This window comes from Oncorhynchus mykiss, chromosome 8, assembly GCF_013265735.2.
Source record: "Oncorhynchus mykiss isolate Arlee chromosome 8, USDA_OmykA_1.1, whole genome shotgun sequence".
In the NCBI taxonomy this organism is placed as follows: Eukaryota; Metazoa; Chordata; class Actinopteri; order Salmoniformes; family Salmonidae; genus Oncorhynchus; species Oncorhynchus mykiss.
In genome coordinates, this window is record NC_048572.1 from 57,036,953 (window position 1) to 57,055,065 (window position 18,113).

The 18,113-nt window shown below is 42.2% G+C and overlaps 1 protein-coding gene across 1 annotated transcript in view; it reads left to right on the plus strand.

Annotated features, from left to right (window-relative positions):
* Positions 1-8,827: 8,827 nt before the first annotated feature.
* The window catches only part of LOC110530206 (xenotropic and polytropic retrovirus receptor 1 homolog), a 33,666-nt gene continuing 24,380 nt past the window's right edge, over positions 8,828-18,113 (plus strand). The window contains exons 1-2 of the mRNA XM_036985763.1: positions 8,828-9,323; positions 17,818-17,869. Coding sequence (XP_036841658.1) covers positions 9,255-9,323; positions 17,818-17,869 — 121 coding nt within the window. The 5' untranslated portion in view covers positions 8,828-9,254. The remainder of the gene's footprint in view (positions 9,324-17,817; positions 17,870-18,113) is intronic.

Below are 18,113 nucleotides of genomic sequence, written 5' to 3' on the forward strand. Positions count from 1 at the left end.
TTAATTTTGGTGTTGAAAACGCAAACCATAATGAAGCACTCAAAGTCGGCAATCGGGATGCAGTTATACATTGCTTTTGGGTTGTGTATGGTGCATTGACACGGAAACCTGTTGGTGGAAAATTTGTTACATATATTTGATATAATTATAAATATAGCCAGTGGCAACCTGTCATTCAGGACAGGTGGGTTTGAGCCCCACGTGTTATTTTGGCATTAATACGTATCACATATCAGTGTGATATCAATGTAAAAAAATAAATCATTGAGTTGATAAATCCACATACAAACATGGTCTCTTTTTTGATTTTTTGAGGAAGGAAGCTCCAAAATGCAGGTTTTTCAGCCTAGCTCAGTGCTTTCTGTGGTGGTGGGGCAGCCAGCGGAAAATACAGTTGTGCCATGATTAGCTCAGTGTTCTATCACTCATGGGGACACTACATCACCGCCAAGTCTAAGGGTATACCTCCAAAATCCAAGTCTCTTGTGTGGTGCCATAGAGTTACATTAGAAGTGCTCATCCAAGAAGGCTCAAGGTCATTGGCCACAGATAAAATTATGTCAAATCACGTTATATCTACAGTAGCTTTCATTGGACTGATCATGTCAACATCATACTTTCAAAATCTTAGTTAGCAGTCATCATGAATCAAGTCAACAATCTACTGGCAAATCCTTTTTAATCCTTGTCATATGAAGATAAATAATGAAGAGAAATTATAGACAAAATGTATCAGTGCTCATCAGCCATTGGACATAAACATTACACAACAAGTTGGAAATCGCAAATTCAACAATGAGTGGTTTGGAAGGAATCAGTGACAGTGGATAACTGCAAGCACTGTAAAGAAATCACTAGCCTGCGATTCAGTGGAGTGGCTGTGTGGTCCCAAATCTGGGATTGAGTGTCTCTTTTCCAAGTTTAAAATGATAAACATTCAACATTGGCCATGCTGTCAATGAAGCATGATTAGTGTCGCGGTCAAAACAACTGTTAACTCTGACCTGCGGAACCTTGACTTCAGTGAGTTCAAGACAACTTGGAATTCTGGGGTACCGATTGGGAAATACTGGGAAATACGTTTTGAACGGTCATCCTACTTGGAATTGTAAATCGGGAACTCTGGCCTCTTTCTAGAGCTACGACCTGAAGATCAATGACATCATCATGATTCGACCTTGTTTTTTCAGAGTTCCCAGTTGTCTTGAAAGCACCATAAATCCAGAGAATGCCAGACTGATGACAACATTTGCCCACGAAGGATCGCCGTGCCACCTTCCTGTTCAAGTGAGCACAGCACAACAAGGTGAGTCCAAAAATGTCTTGTATGCTGCTGCATAAATTATGTAATATGCCAGGGAGATATTATTACTTTCTTAGCTACAGTATACATAAGTGTATGTTGTGTAGTAAGCTGTTAGTAGCCCATGTGCCTCACCCTAATAATTTCATCTATTTACTCCTCTTAATTTTGCCTACTGTTCTGACTTGGTGGTGCACATGTAGCCTATAACCTGTTTTAGAGAAATGTAATCATCAAATTTTGTAAGAGCTTTCATTGTCTGCTTATATGCCCCCTTTATTTATCCTGTGGTTCTGACTTGGTGTACAGGGAGAACACTGTAAGAAAGAGCCATTGTATGAATTCTGACGCTGTACATTTCAAAAGTCCTAAACAAATAATTATATTGACTACATCCATCCTAGCTCACTCATTAATATCTTAATCTAAATTGCGGATTGCCTCTTATGCCATAGTTTGTACATCTCAATTGTCATTAGAAATCACATTTGTTTAAGCAAGTCATCCATATCGGCTATGTTTTTTCAAAGGCAGTAAATGAGGATGAATGAACTGTTTCGCTGCCAGACAAGGCTCTGCTGATAGTCAGTTGTAGCAGTGGTAAAATGTTGGGACTGCTGTTGGGACAGCTTTATGTAGGCCCTAACAGTTTGTGGGCACCGTATGTCACCGTTACAGTGCAATTAATGTATTGTTTAGTGTTGTGTTGTGTAGTGGCTTTGTGGGCATGCATCCCACTTTATTTTTTATTTTTTTGCCCCACCAAGATGCACATGCTAAAAATCGCCATTGAATATAGCATCAAAATGTTGATAATCTGATTTCCCCCTAGCTGATCATTGTCTGCTTCCGGCTCTGATCATAGTGTAATGAGATGAAACTGGCAGGGAGAATGAGCTCCTCGGTAGTGGTCAGCGAACACTTAACCTTCTGGCCCATAGCCCTGCATTGCATCAACTGTGCCACAAAACAATGCTGAAGTGGTCAAGTCAATATTCACGTGTATAACGACAGGTTTGCTACAGGCATTGTTATTTGTAGTAATCCCTAATGTAGCTAGAATTAGTGGTGTCTCAAAGCAGCCTCGTAAAAGTTTAGTCATACAGTCACGCTTGCTATTCAGAATTGAAATATCTAGCCAACATTTTAAGTTGAATAACATTGCTTATGAACTTTAGAGCTGTAACAATTTGATGCTTTGGTTTAAGGCAAGTACAAACGTATACTAGTAGTTGCCTAGTCATCGCTCCTGCTCGAGTCATTATGAGTGATGCGAAACAACGTCATCTCACTGGCTTCTTCTCTGGTGATCTAGCTCTCATTGGCTATTGCTGATCACACGTTCTCAAAACTTGTTGTTGCACATCTCACATTAGACGAGCATTGCATATTTTGTACCGAGAAAATCCAACATGTTTGAAAATATCGGTACTTCTGGGACTGCTCAAAGGCACTTTCAGTAAAAGTAATTTGGTTTAGCTAACTAGCAGATTTTGCCTACATCAATCATCATCTGATAGCCCAGCATATTTGTCTGATGTCAATCATGTGTTTAGGAGGCACTAACTAACTGCCTTGCTTACAATTTGTGATGAGAGAGGGTGTTGTTGCAGAAATAGGCCTATGCAACAACATCAAAAATAGTTATTTTTTTCAAGCAGGGTGCCTCTTTTTTTATTTTGAGCATCTGACCCCTGAAAGGCATGTTCTGTGCATGGCCCTGATCCAAGATGAGTGTAATTTATACAGCGAGACTGAGATTATTTGCCCTACAGTCTTAATATGCTGAGGTCTAAATCTAAAAGTAGACTTGTGCAACATTCCCTGGAGTGTACTGGTTACCCTAAACTTCCCCTGTATCATGCCTGACATGTAGACGGTTCCATCTATTCTTATCTCCGAACCATCTGCCCTAATTAATCAATTAGGCGAGAGCTTAGACAGGGTCATGGAAACATGGCCCAGCACACAGTCATGGATACTAATCCCATGGCCGGTGGGAACTAGGTGAGATGAGACACTACTCAGTAGGTAAAAGCTGGGACCTTCAGGTATTGCACATCTCACTATCAGGAATTGGTTGCCTGGTTACATCCCTGGACACCTCAGCACCATGACTGAAGCTTTATAACTTTCCTTCCATTTTATTCCATCACTAACACTGATCTGAAAGCACTGATCACTTGAGAGCAATATGGTGTATACCCATCCAGCTATTGTGTGTATCAGTGGTCATATAGGAGTAGGTAGTTTCCCCCAACCACCAGTGAAGAGTCAGATGTTAGAATTGCAGGTATGCAAAGAAATCTGATCCTAGATCTGTGTGTAAGGGCAACTTCTGCCTCAAGCGCTCATAAGGGAAGGACAAGACGGAGGCCCATTAACAGCACTGAGATCTGGATCTGTTTTAATCTCTTGAAAGGGATGAGCATACTGTTCTGCTACTGTTAAGAGAAAGGGAGCGAGGTCATAATGCTCATGTATTCGGGAAAGCAGGATTACTGTGATGTTAAGTAGTAAACAAAAAAATAATGCCAGAAACTGTGTCTGTACTGTGTAACAGCTGATAACGCTATTCAAGATTTAACTAGAGTAAAAACTAAGGTGTGTGACCGCATGCAACCTGGGGTTTCACCTTCATCCAATATCGGCCCTTCCCCAATATCAAGGGTTAAAAGCAAGTGGAGTATGTTTTGTAAGACAAAGCATTCATCCTTTGTTCATTTCCTTTCTCATTGGTGAAATCACAAGGCCACTGTCCAGCTAGATAAAGTGGATGTGGTATAGCCTGCTGCTCCACAAAGAGTCACATGGTTTGATGCCGTGTTAAGGCAGAACAGATGTGGTTCCATCATAGGGAACTAATGACTGAAAGTGCAAACTAGGAAAATAGGAAAAGGTTAAGCAGAATGTCATTCTCTGTCCATAGCATTTCTGTTCAGCTATGTTATATGGCGAGATGTTCTGATGAACAGAGTGCACAATGTACCGAATATGGTGACAGGTTTATAATGGAATGACCTACTGAATCTGAAGAATAGAACCATTGAATCATGTGTTTAGACTGGACACATGCACATCCATGGCTGGCCAGAGGCATCTGTGAAACTGAGCTCATCAGTCCTGACTAATCAATATAAATCTAACATTCTTTATCAGTGTGGCTGAAATCCTTTGAACTGTGCATCAAGGTACTTTGTGTGGCTATACTGCTCTCTAGTGGCAAACTCAGACCGGTATGTCCATCGCTGAATTATGCAGTTTATTTGGATGGCTCCTATATCTTGTAAATCTTGATATAGTTTGTAAATATTCTGATAGGCCTGTTGCTAAAAGTGTGTGCTGCATGAGTGTGTGCTGCATGAGTATCTGACGAGAGTAGGCCAATAAGAATTAGACCTATACATAATTGACTCATTAGTTTATTCACGTGTCATCATGCACAGCCAAACCTAGACACAAATGTTCACACTCGGCATATGAAAATATTGCTGACTTGTGGAAAAAAATATAGATGGACGTTTTTGCAAATGGCTATTTGAGAAAAGGCTGGTAAAATTGCAAGCGCAGCAACAGTCTCAAGGGCATTGGATGAGGATGAGAGGGATTTTGGAGCATCTGTCTGCATGGTGACGTCACTGACCCTGCTCGTAATCCTCTCGCGCTGAAAGGATGCTAAATTGCTATCGTCTGAAACGACATATAATAGTACAATTCTCACCGAAGAAGAATGCCGAACGAGGATGTAGGCTATTAGATTTGATTTGAAACGATTTTTTCCCGGCATCGAATCAAAATCCCTCGAATTCTGGAGACGACCTCAGACGTGATAAGAAGTGCTATGCGACTGGGGATCATTCCTGAGGAAAGAATGCGTCATGGACCAGAATAGCCTATATGCAGTTAAAACCTGTGTCGTTTTATTTATGTGGGTTGTATTTCAATAAGTTATTTCTCTTTAGATAATAGACAACATTTGTGCGCACGGTTGGTATTTGGCAGAATTTGTATATTATTGTATTTACCCTAATCATTGTTGCCCTTCAAACAGACACGGGCTAAAAGTGTCATCCTTTAGGTGATTTCTGTATTTTGTATTTTTCATCTTTGCGTTTTTCAGTGAATTAGGGCGTTGCAGAATTTTCAAATGTTTGCATGCGATGTCGGATTAGTGGTGTTGCAGGCTATGGTGTTTGTTTGGCCTAGATTATCTCCCCTCCATCTCTGAATGAATGTCTGAGGAATAACGGCCTTGGTATTTTTATAGGATTATTCTAGTCATACTACTATGGTAAATAACATGTTTGCTTATGCTGTATGACAGGCGCGTAAGGACATCAAATGTGCCACCGCTTTTCATTTTAAGGCGTTTTCATTGTGGTAGCCTACAACCTCCAAATTCAGAGCAATGCATACCCTTTCCTACAAGGACTAAAATGCACTGCCGTCCCTAACCAACTTGATTATCTTATAATGGCTGCCGTGGATTATCTCGTAGGCGTATTGGTGATCTCCTTATGAATAGCCGAGGTTGAGTCAACGAAATTTCAGGGGCCAAACATTATCCAAATTCGAGACGCAGGTTTTAGGGATAGACAATTGAGTTATTGTTGACCGACTCAATTGGCTGCAACATCTTATATGTAAATTAGGCTACACTATTTGGAATGCACCCCCATCCGAAGGGACAAGGACCGGTTTTCTCTTTTGGTGAGAATATGGATAGCCTTGCATAAAATGGAGACCGGTGACGCCTTTTTCTCTCCATCCATGATTTAGACTCCGGCTCTCCGTGTTCACAGCGGACCTTGATTTAAAGTCATTCAATTAAGGCACGCGGTGAATGCCAAGAGCCGAGCCCTCGGCCTACAGCACTAAATGGACGTTGTTTTTTTAAAATTTAACTAGGTAAGTCAGTTAGGAACAAATTCATATTTACAATGACGGCCTACCCCGGCAATACCTGGACGCTGGGCCAATTGTGCGCCACCCTATGGGACTCTTAGTCAAGGCCGGTTGTGATACATCCTGGAATCGAACCGGGTCTGTAATGAGGCCTCTAGCACTGCAGTGCCTTAGAACGCTGCGCCACTCGGGGGCTCATTTAAAAGCATTGCATATGTAGCCTAATCAATAACGCTTAAATTAGTGATTCTACCACCAAATATAATTTACTATACAGATTTCACTTCGTTATCGTTGCAGGGAGACATACATGTTTGCCATTTCAAGCCAGCATTATGTGGTGTGGTGCGGCACAGAGGCGCTGTCCACGATACATGGTGCTGAATTTGACCAGAGTCCGATGGGGCCAGTGTCATCATGCTGTTAGTCTGCCTTGGGCTGTCTAGAGCGGATGTTGACATCAAAACAAAGCAAACTCAACTCTTATGTAATTGAAAGGCAAGAGTAATCCATCTCAAATGCTGTCCTCCATTGTGCATGGTGTGTTAGGCCCACGTTTTTTTAACTTCATGCCTAATAAAGATTTATTGAGAAAAAAAAGTTGTGTTTATTTATTTATGATCTCTCCCTCTCTCTCACACACACACACACAAACTCACACACGCGCGCACACACACTCAAGCACACACGCATGCACGCACACACTCAAGCACCAAATAGTTATATAACAGAACTAGTGTCATACTACAGAGGTGGAGCTGACTTTGCAGCATATTCACACAATCAAAAATCAGCACACATGCAGCGAAGCTGATTTCCTGAGTTCAATTACAGTAATTCAAGATTCATTCATTTTCATGGCCAAGAGGATTTAACTTTGTGGGGTCTTGTCACTCTTTAATATAGGGTTCACTTAGCATGTAAACGAATCCTCTTTTGGGGTGAGTACTAGCTGTCCTTTTCACAACAGTATTTTGAATCCTTACAAGAAAAACTAAACATTTACACAAAAATTATGATTTGTGAGAATTACAGAGTAAAATCCCTGTCCGCAAAGGATTATATATATTTTACATTTATTGAAGATATTCATCTTCTTTTACAAGCAGCCAGAGGAATCCAGGGAGATCCCGATTGTGGCGATGCTTTACATTTCCTGAAAAGCATAGCCACGCACATTTACATTGAAAAAAACCGAAACGTCCCTTGTCTGTCACAAATGTTGAATACAATTATGTTTGAACTTACTCTGCCAATTGCCCAATGGGGTAGGTCTCTCAGCTGGTCAACATTTGAGACAACATATCCACAGGAAAGAATAAATAAACCCACTTCAAAACGCGGGTCTCTGTGTGTGGCAATCAATATCTGTTTGCTTATGACTTAATGCATGTGCACAAGATGGAAGTACATGCACGAGATGAATGCATACTAACTGAAGTCTTGCAGGCGTTTGCATGATTTTGCGCATGTGCCAATTCATATACATTTCAAAGGCAGTACTGGACCTCTAAAAAGTTGGATAAATAATACTTTCCTCTGGATATATATTAAAAAAAAGCCAAAAATGTTGATCAGTTGAAGGACAAAACGCACAGACAACTAAACATGTTCAATTAACCAATTAGACTAGACTCAGCTGCTATCGCATTGGTACCTTTGGGAGAGCCACCTCTTAAGTAGACCAGAACTGTGAACACTTGTTCTATGGTAAACGGCCTTATCTTCTTTACCCACCAACTTTGGCGCTCCCTATGGGCACTGCTTGGTGACATTATGCTCTTGGCATATCTGATAATGCCACTTGAGGGCGCTGTTGTCAAAAGAAACTCACGTGCCGCGTTTTGAGAGAGCGGGAACAGTGTCGACTGTGAGCATAGTCTGCTCTGTACCAAGAGGTCTGGACCTGAAAGGTAGTTGTGCATTTGCCCTGGAATTGCAGGATTGCTGGTTCAAGTCCTACTCTGACTCTTTCCCTCAATCCCTACACTACATGTATCCTTATTATTGCATGGCCATCTAGTGACTACGTAACGATGTGTCTTATTCTGTTGGTTGCATACCAAGGAACAGTCTGAGGTCTGTTCATAACGCCTTGGTGCCAGACCTACTTGGGGCCAATCAATCTCCGACTCATAGTCTGTTGATAAATATAGCACTGCTCTGGGAGACACTGATGTTCACAACGCAAATGTATGATGTCTGACCATCTGGCAAGGGTTTGGACAGTCACAGCAAAATCAGTGGTTTAGACTATAAATTGTGGGAAAGGCAGTGGCAATTTCCAAATGTAGGGAGCGGTGAGAGTTTGGAGAAAATAATCCACCTGTGGTGTATTCATTACGTCTCGCAAATGAAACCGTTGACAGTTATAGAACCAAACGGAAGCAAACAGAGCAGAACAGAAACGGGGACGGTCCTACCTGCATTTAGCCAATATAAACTCTCGTTTTCGTTGCAAAACGTTTTCCGTTTGTAGTAGACGGTTTCTGTTGCAAAAAAATATATATGTTTGGAGTAAATGGTTTCTGTTGCAATACGTTCTACAACAGACGAAACGTTTTGCAACAGAATCGGCGTAATGATTACACGCATGATTTTGTGCGTTCTATGAGCGGTGACGACACAAGTACGTCACTTTCTACCCAATGATGGCGACTGAACGATTTTACAGCACAAGAGGCTAGACCCGTGTTACCACAAAAACAATATTGTCAAAGTAACAACTAAAGGCGAAATAACAGTGTATTATAGTGACAACATAGTTAAGATAAAGGAGGAGAGGAGCATCATCTTGCAGTTATGTTTCGGGGTTGTCCCGCCAACGTTCTCCGACCATAATGTGAGACGGAGAAAAAGGGGATCTTGGATCGAGCAGCAGTCATAATCTGGATGACAAACATTGCTCAGTGGTGATTCTGTCACATCATCCACGCTGGCTTTATTTAAAAAAGCTAGCTGTATGATATCCATTCACCACAAAGAAAGTCATCTGACAGCTAGTATTTCATCGTCGAAACCCCGGGAGGGGAACCGCTGAGGAAGGATGAAATTCACGGAGCACCTTTCGGCGCACATCACTCCTGAATGGAGAAAACAATACATCCAGTATGAGGTAAATAGCTAGCTAGCTAACGTTAGCGGTATTGCTTGTTGGCATGCGCAGCTAGCTAAATTATGCTAGCTACAGTAGGTGCCCAAAAGGGGGTTTTCTTAACGGAGCTTCGTTGTTTTATAGTCAACCCAACTAGTAATATCGGGTTAGCTTGCTAAATTATCTCGCTAACCACCTCGCCAGAATCGAAAATAGTTTCGGCTGAACCCTTGCCGACTAAACCCAACTCCACGATTTACGAAAAACGACTGATTTCAGCACCCAATGAACAGCCTGCAATTACACAGGACAATGTCGTTTGTAATTGCAGGCTATTTGGGTGCTGAAATCAGCAGTTTTGGATAAAAACTGACATCGGAGCTCCAGTCCGCCCACACTAAATTAGTCGCCGCTCAACTCCATCGTAAATCGTGGTGTTGAGTTTAATCGGCTAGGATTAGACACTTCAGACGTTCAGGTTTCTGCACAGACGCTATGAATGCGTTAGTCTAGACCAGAGTGACCGGTTAAATTGTGTTTGAGAGCGTTTTTAAACCCTCTAAATGGTTAAGAAATAATGTAATTGTTGCAATAGTTGGTGAGTGGGCAACATGTACTATAATCTTAACTGCAATATGTAACTTTTTGGGCAACCGACGAAATTCACAGAAATGTGAATTATAAATGTCATTCATATTGAAAGCAAATCTAAGAAGCGGTAGATGTGCGCTATTTCTATGCTTCCCTTCTTATATTTCGTTATAGCATCTTTTACTTTCGGTTTTGTACACCAGCTTCAAACAGCGGAAATTACAATTGAAATATATTTCACAGGGTTTAGATCAGGGATCATCAACTAGAATCAGCCGTGGGCCAATTTGTTATTCAGCGGGTGGTAGGGGGGCCAGAACATAATCTTTATTTTTTGTTGTTGACTAAAACATAATTGTTTCAAACCTTGATTACATTTGGTAACATTGTCCTGCATAGGGTGCCGTCTTTCGGATGGGATGTTAAAACGGGTGTCCTGACTCTCTGTGGTCAATCAAAATCCCATGGCGCTTATTGTAAGAGTAGGGGTGTTCACCCCTGTGTCATGGCTAAATTCCCAACCTGGTCACATTCTGTCATGGCCACCTAATCATCTCCCTCATTCCTAATTGGCATATATCACTCCTCACCTCTCCACCTGGTAGCTGATGTGTGGTGGGAGTTCTGGCACAAAAATGGTCACTGTGCATCACTGAGGTGGGTGCTACATATTGAGGGTGGATGAGGTGAGAAGGTTAAACACTTTGAGGACCGTCAGTTAGTAGAAAAGTGCTATATAAATCCAATCTATTATTTGTTTACAATCACCAATGTCTCTTATGTGTGGGAATAATTGGGAACAGTTTTCTAAAATTAAAATAGTTGATTTCCTGGTGTTTTTACAGTTCATGTCCAACAATAAAAATGCAAAAAAAAACATGTATCTGTCACACTGAACACATGTTTAGCAGATGTTATTGCGGTTGTAGCGAACTCGTGGCTTGGGGAACCCTGGTTTAGATTGCTTCGTCACATAAACTGAAATTAGGCGAACTATTAGAATTTTAACAACCAGGGAATGGCAGATTGATTTCTGCATATTGCACCTTTTTAAATTGACAAGTTGAATTACTTTGCCATATTAAATTATTGTATGTTGCATTAACTTCCCTAATGTGGACAGTTTGTGTTACTACCTTACACAAGCTTGCGTTTTCACCCCATAAAATTTATTTGAATTACACATCCTTTTTTTTTTTACCTCCAATTGGTGTAAAAGTTAGTCATCACAATGACATGATTGATTGCTTTAAAACAGATCAATATCTTTGGTTTTGCACCATTGATTTTGTCACATGCTGGGATGCACAGAACTTAGATTGAGGAATTAACCTCTGAAACGTTAAAACTATATGTAATTGAAAATAGAATCTACGTAATCTCCCAAGTAATTATTTATCATGAGTGCAATAAACAATAACTAGTAATGCTGCATTCTGCAAGAAAGGTTCAAATCTAACCTTTCTGGTTAAAATCTAACCTTTCTGGTTAAAATCTAACCTTTCTGGTTAAAACTGATAAATTGCTGAGGTGTAGTCACTTTTGAGGATACAAGCTCAAGTACACTACAAATATTTGATGTGTTTCCTATTCAACAAAACTGTATGAATAAGGCTTAAAATTAATAATATTTAAAAAAATTAAGTATAATCAATTTATGAAAGGACTAACTATAAGATTTCGGAAAGTATTCAGACTAGAGGTCAACCGATTATGATTTTTCAACGCCGATACCGATTATTGGAGGACCAAAACAGCCGATACCCATTAATCGGCCGATTTTTTTTTATTTTTTATTTTTTTAATTTGTAATAATGACAATTACAACAATACTGAATGAACACTTATTTTAACTTAATATAATACATCAATACAATCAATTTAGCCTCAATAAATAATGAAACATGTTAATGCAAAAACAAAGTGTTGGAGAAGAAAGTAAAAGTGCAATATGTGCTATGTAAGAAAGCTAACGTTTAAGTTCCTTGCTCAGAACATGAGAACATATGAAAGCTGGTGGTTCCTTTTAACATGAGTCTTCAATATTCCCAGGTAAGAAGTTTTAGGTTGTACTTATTATAGGAATTATAGGACTATTTCCCTCTATACCATTTGTATTTCATTAACCTTTGACTATTGGATGTTCTTATAGGCACTTTAGTATTGCCAGTGTAACAGTATAGCTTTCGTCCCTCTCCTCTCTCCTCTCTGGCCACCATCGAAGCAGCGTTACCCATGCAGAGCAAGGGGAACAACTACTAGAAGGCTCAGAGCGAGTGACGTTTGAAACGCTATTAGTGCGCGCTAACTAGCTAGCCATTTCCCTTCGGTTACACCAGCCTCATCTCAGGAGTTGATAGGCTTGAAGTCATAAACGGCGCAATGCTTGATGCACAATGAAGAGCTGCTGGCAAAACTCACGAAAGTGCTGTTTAAATTCATGTTTACGCGCCTGCTTCTGCCTACCACCGCTCAGTCAGATACTTGTATGCTTGTATGCTCAGTCACATTATATGCAACGCAGGACACACTAGATAATATCTAGTAATATCATCAACCACGTGTAGTTAACTAGTGATTATGATTGATTGTTTTTTATAAGGTAAGTTTAATGCTAGCTAGCAACTTACCTTGGCTTACTGCATTCGCGTAACAGGCAGTCTCCTTGTGAAGTGCAACTAGAGAGAGGCAGGTTGTTATTGCGTTGGACTAGTTAACTGTAAGGTTGCAAGATTGGATCCCCCGAGCTGACAAGGTGAAAATCTGTCGTTCTGCCCCAGAACGAGGCAGTTAACCCACCGTTCCTAGGCCGTCATTGAAAAACTGACATGCCTAGTTAAATAAAGGAATACAAAAATATATAAAAAAATTGGCGCCCAAAAATGCCGATTTCCCATTGTTATGAAAACTTGAAATCGGCCCTAATTAATCGTCCATTCCGATTAATCGGTCGACCTCTAATTCAGACCCCTTGACTTTTTCCCACATCTTGTTTTCACGTTAGTCTTATTCTGGCTGAACCCTACATCACAGCTACTAACAAACTCAGTGCCTCTGTTCAATGGGGATGATTGAGAAGACCTGCAATCTATGGAACTGGTGTGGACTGCAGCAACATACTGTAGCTCTTCAATGAGCACCTGCATTTGGAGGTGACGACGGCTGCAGTCCTCAGTCAGACTGAGCCACAGCTGCTTCCAGTTCTAATCTATGCATTGCTGCTTCTTGCACTGAAAACATCTCTGTAAAGGGTCAGCTTGCCCTCCCACAGTCTGCTGGACAGTGTGTGAACAAAATGGGTCCAGACCAGTGGTCCCTTAAGCATTTCTTTGTTATGAAATAAGCATACACACCAAATAGATTTATGGCATATTGATCCATGCCGGTGTGCTGGCCGGCATTCTTAAAAATGTATGAAATATGGTCTAGTTATGTGTCCACCTTTTTTTTCTCCCTCAGAAAATAGCACTCTCCATCTGCAGTACATATAATTTAATCATCTAACATCAGTGCTGCGGAGGTTTCCTTCGTGGGATTAGCCTACCGATTAGAGATTGGCAGGGCTGGAACAGACACTGAATGATGTCTCTCTGGCTATTGCGGGGGTCAGTTCTTTACACAATGATGACACAATTTGTCTTTTCAGACTCCCGGCTGTTGGCTAGAGTTGCACAACACATAGGGATGAATTATCACTTGTGTAGTGGTTTTCAGAAGTGTATTCTGAGAATCTGCCTATTTATGAGAACCTGTTTGTTAGATTCTGCCTAGCTGTGTGTGTGTGTGTGTGGTTTGTTTGAGTGTGCACACACACACAGACACACACACAGACACGTATGCATGTGTGTGACTGCATGCATGTGCAGCTCTGAGAATATAGGTGTTGTATTTGTTCACTGATCTCTCTCTCTCTCTCAGGTCAAGAGGGAAGCTGGCCTCTGCACTCACCATTCTGTATGAGCAGAGCACTGTACTGCCTCTGAATTAGATTCAGCAGGGAAACGGGCTGAGGCTTAAAGCCGATTTCTACCTGAAATGTGTTCGGAGGCTCTGTATGAAGAATGTGACGCAATTGCGGAGCCTCCGGTAGCACGCAGAGTCCAAATGGAGCTCTGTACCGCATGGCCGTGCGCCGCCCAAATTTTGTAACAACGTGGAGGGTTACATATAGCTCTGCATTGACATGATTGGTTGATGGTAGGTGAGGGCGTGAAGCACAAGAAGTATGAAGGCCCGGACTTCTGTAGAGGCCGTGTCACCGTAGAATGCTGTCACGGCCAATGCAGACGTCAGATTGACCCTGTGTGACTGTGTATGCATTCATGTGTGCATTCATGTGCCATATTCATGTCTGTCTGTATTCATGTGTGTGTGTGTGTGACTGTGGTTACGGTTGTCATTGAGAATAACAACCAGTGCCAGTCTTAGTGCTGTCTGTGTGACCTCTGTTGTTGTCTACACTGCTGTATCTTTCGCTCTTGTGGAACGCTGGTGTCAGCCGATTTTTCTGGCTGCTGGCTGTCACCTGATGCGAGTTACGCCGAACCATTAAGTCACAGTTTATGATTATCGCTGTTGTCATTGCAGAAAGCAAGGGTGGGTCGTATTCATTAGGGCAAAACGGTTTGCAACGGAAAACAAAAACAAGTTTCTTATTGGACCCGTTCAGGTAGTCCCTTCCTTTTTCAGTCAGTTTTTTTCTGTTCGATGAATATGACCCTGATTATGGTTTACAAGCTCACATTGGAGATGCAGTGGCTAACTCACCAGTAGTTAATAATTTATAGACAACCTACACCTTCATCTTGGCTTGTGCGTCATAGAGTAGATGTAATCCTATTATAAATGTGACAACTGATATATATTTGGGTTTCTTTTAGCTTAGTAGCCTATTAGGCAGACGAATGCAGTGGGATTGCAGACAGAGTGAGCGGTCAGTTGTAGTCAGAAGTCACTCAACTTGACTGTTCATTCTAACTCTGTCTCCTAGACTCCTCCTGGTGTAGCCAAATACACACACACCTCCACAGTCCACAATTCTTTGATTTTGGTTGGCCTTGTGTTGTTGTTTGGCCTGTATTACGGTCCATGCTGTGTGAGTACAGCCATATGCAAAGATACCACAGACCTGTGAAAGGCCAACGGGAGTACAGCGTCAGAGAATAGCGAGGATGGAGGGAGGTTGGGCTAAAGGGATAATCGCCTGCCTGTAGTGTTCTGCTTTCTTTAAGAAACTTACGCTTTAGCACCCGCTGATACACTTACTGCTCAGACACAGGCTCAAGCAGGGGCAGTTGCCCTCTCTGTCACGTACACACCCACACACCGTGGGTAGTGTGGGAAAGCGTGGGCTTTCGCTACACTAGTAGCACGGCGCCCTGTCTTTTTAAGGCTACATGCTGAGCATCGCATGACAGTTGGTGAGCTTTGTAAGCAGACCACGTCATGCCATCGCTGCCTCTGTTGCTGTTATCATCCCTACCATCTGTGCCACAAACAATTAGCTGCTCAGTCAAAATCTATCTGTTCCTCACAGTCACCATTTTAAAACCGAACAACCCTAGGGAAACACTGGACTGCTAGTATGAAAGTAGTACAAAACAAGGGTAGAAAATGTCATGTGAAAAAGAGGAAGACACTTTCTCACGGTAAAGCCTAGGAGCGAAATATCCCTGTGGTTTTCCTTACTAGCAATGATTTTACCACAAAGGGGTCATCTTCAGGCCTTCCCATGTGGTCAAAATGAATGTTTCTAATAAAACTACTGGAGCGTTCAACGATGGACTGTTCCATTTTATATTAGCCCTCGCCCTCACAGGGACAGTCCTGTGGCCGTCTTCGTGGGGTGCAGAGCAGGGACCAGGCTCACGGCGGGGTCATATCACTGTCCTCAACTGGCTCAGCTACAGGGCAGAGTAAGAAAGACCGGGTCGCGTTCCAGCCCGCCGCACTGTGCAAAATGATCAGACCTCACAATGCCTTGAAGCGTTTTACATCTTCAGAACCACATTAATGTGATGTAGGCTAGCAGTCTGATGATGCGTACGGTCCGACTGTGTGGAGACGGGCTGGAACACAACCAACCCCTCACAGACGACCACAGCTAAGATGGAGGACTACACAGATGGGGCCCCTAGTCTTTTGGTTCTCACGCCGTCTCGCTATTGACTGGTTCTGAGATTCTATCTGATCTAGCCAAGTTCTAAGAGAATAGGTATAAACTAGTGCAAGTCCTTTTATCCTCCATCTAGGTAGGGTAGACTCTTAAGGACCAATATTTCTAATCGTGTCTAAAGGCCTGGCTTAAGGCAGCGAAAGCTGACCCCAGGCTATTTGCCTAAGAGTAGCATTTATCTGGACACTTTTTAAAAGGCATGTCTTGGACTGAGGATGCTTGTTATTGTAGCCTGATGGTGAAGCTGTTGTTCCAAGGAGTCACATGATGAGAGAAAAAAAAAACAAGCATGTGAGAATGGATCTGCTTACATCATTGTTGTTGGGAACAGTGGGGGTTGGCAGTGTTGGACACACACACACACACACAAGTTGGATAAGGTGACAGTATGGAACCCTGATAAAGAACCAGCAAACACTGAATGATTGGGAATGATTGATTTGTGATTCCCACTGTAAGATAATACACACACAAACTCCAAACACTCCCACACAACACAAGTATGCCAACGAACCCAAAGCGCAATGACTGATCCCAGGTCATGCACAAACAGCACCACGTGCTCATCATCCACCATGGGCAGAAATAAAACAGGCAAGACTTTGAAACTCCTGTTTGCACTTGTCCATGTCGGTACAACAACCAATAGGTTGTCTTCCAGTGAACTAGACTTCTTTCTCAATCCTTTGTCCATTTGTTCTCTTCATTCGCTGCTCTTGTTTGTAGATCTACTGAATCCACTCATTCAGCAGAGCATGAGTGACCTTGACCATGCGGCTCTATTGGCACCGAGGACTTGTATTGTCGTCTGTCTCACTGGCTTCTCCACAATAACGAGGGGCTTCTTGTTCTCTGCACTCTGGGACACACACACAGAGATGTAGAAAGACTGCAGTAGCTATCTGCTGCTGACTCTGTCTATTCTGAACCCATTGTCTGGACTCTGGCTAGGGGGCTAGGGCTTCGAAAAAGCGCCTTCTGTTCTGTGTGATTGGCTCCGTGATGCACCAGAATAACCTTGACTGTTTCCCTTGTCATCCTGATGCCAAGGAAAGCTGGGACAGAACACTTCCCCTTTTTCACCTTTCTTCTCTATTGTTAGATTTGCATGACCCGTTTTTATCACGCAGCTCGGCTGCTTCCGCTGGCTGGCTGGTTGGTTGGTTGTACTGTCTCTGGTCTCTCTCTCTGGTCTCCGTCTGTCTACCTCTGTGCCTGCCTGCCTGCTTACTTGGTCCTGGGCAGAAATTCTCTGGCTGTTTTAGCTAGTCAGCGGTGGAATAATCTGGTTGCCCATGTTAAGGAGCGGCAGCGTCATGAGTCATACTCTACAGCACATCACAGGGCTCTACGCTGAGCTTTTTTACAAGGAGGACGTGTGCGCCTAAGTAACAAAAAAAAATGTAGGCGGACACAAAGACATTGAGGAGAATGAAAACTATGAGGTAATAATCCTTCATATTTCTAGGCGCACTGGTGCTCCTAAATAAAATTAAAAAGTCTGGGTCGCACAGCATAGGCGCATATGCGAGTAAAATAGTCACACTGTATCATGTGCTGTTATAACACATTGTGCTGTGTGCACCTAAAGTGCATCATTTAAAGGGTTTACATGTTGAAACATAAGGAATGTCGCCTCAAACAAAATGTCTGCAGTGCATTAGGCCTTTTTATGTGTCATCCGATTAGTTAGGTTAGTGATTATTATTTTATTTACCCCTTTCTTGATTTTATATTTCTGCTCTGCAGGCTTTCAAGGATATGCTGTATTCTGCCCAGGACCAGGCACCCTCTATCGAAGGTAAAATAAGCTCTGTGTGTGTGTGTGTGTGTGTGTGTGTGTGTGTGTGTGTGTATACGTGCATATTGCACACTATTAGGGCCCAACCCTGACCCCCACGTCCCCCCCCCCCCAACACACCACTATTAGGTAGCCCATGGCCTTTCAGTATCAAACTGCTGCAGATATCAATGCAAGAACAAAGTCAATCACCTGCATTTGATAGACCAGGAGAGAAAAGCGCTGGGCAAAGTGGAAAATGGAG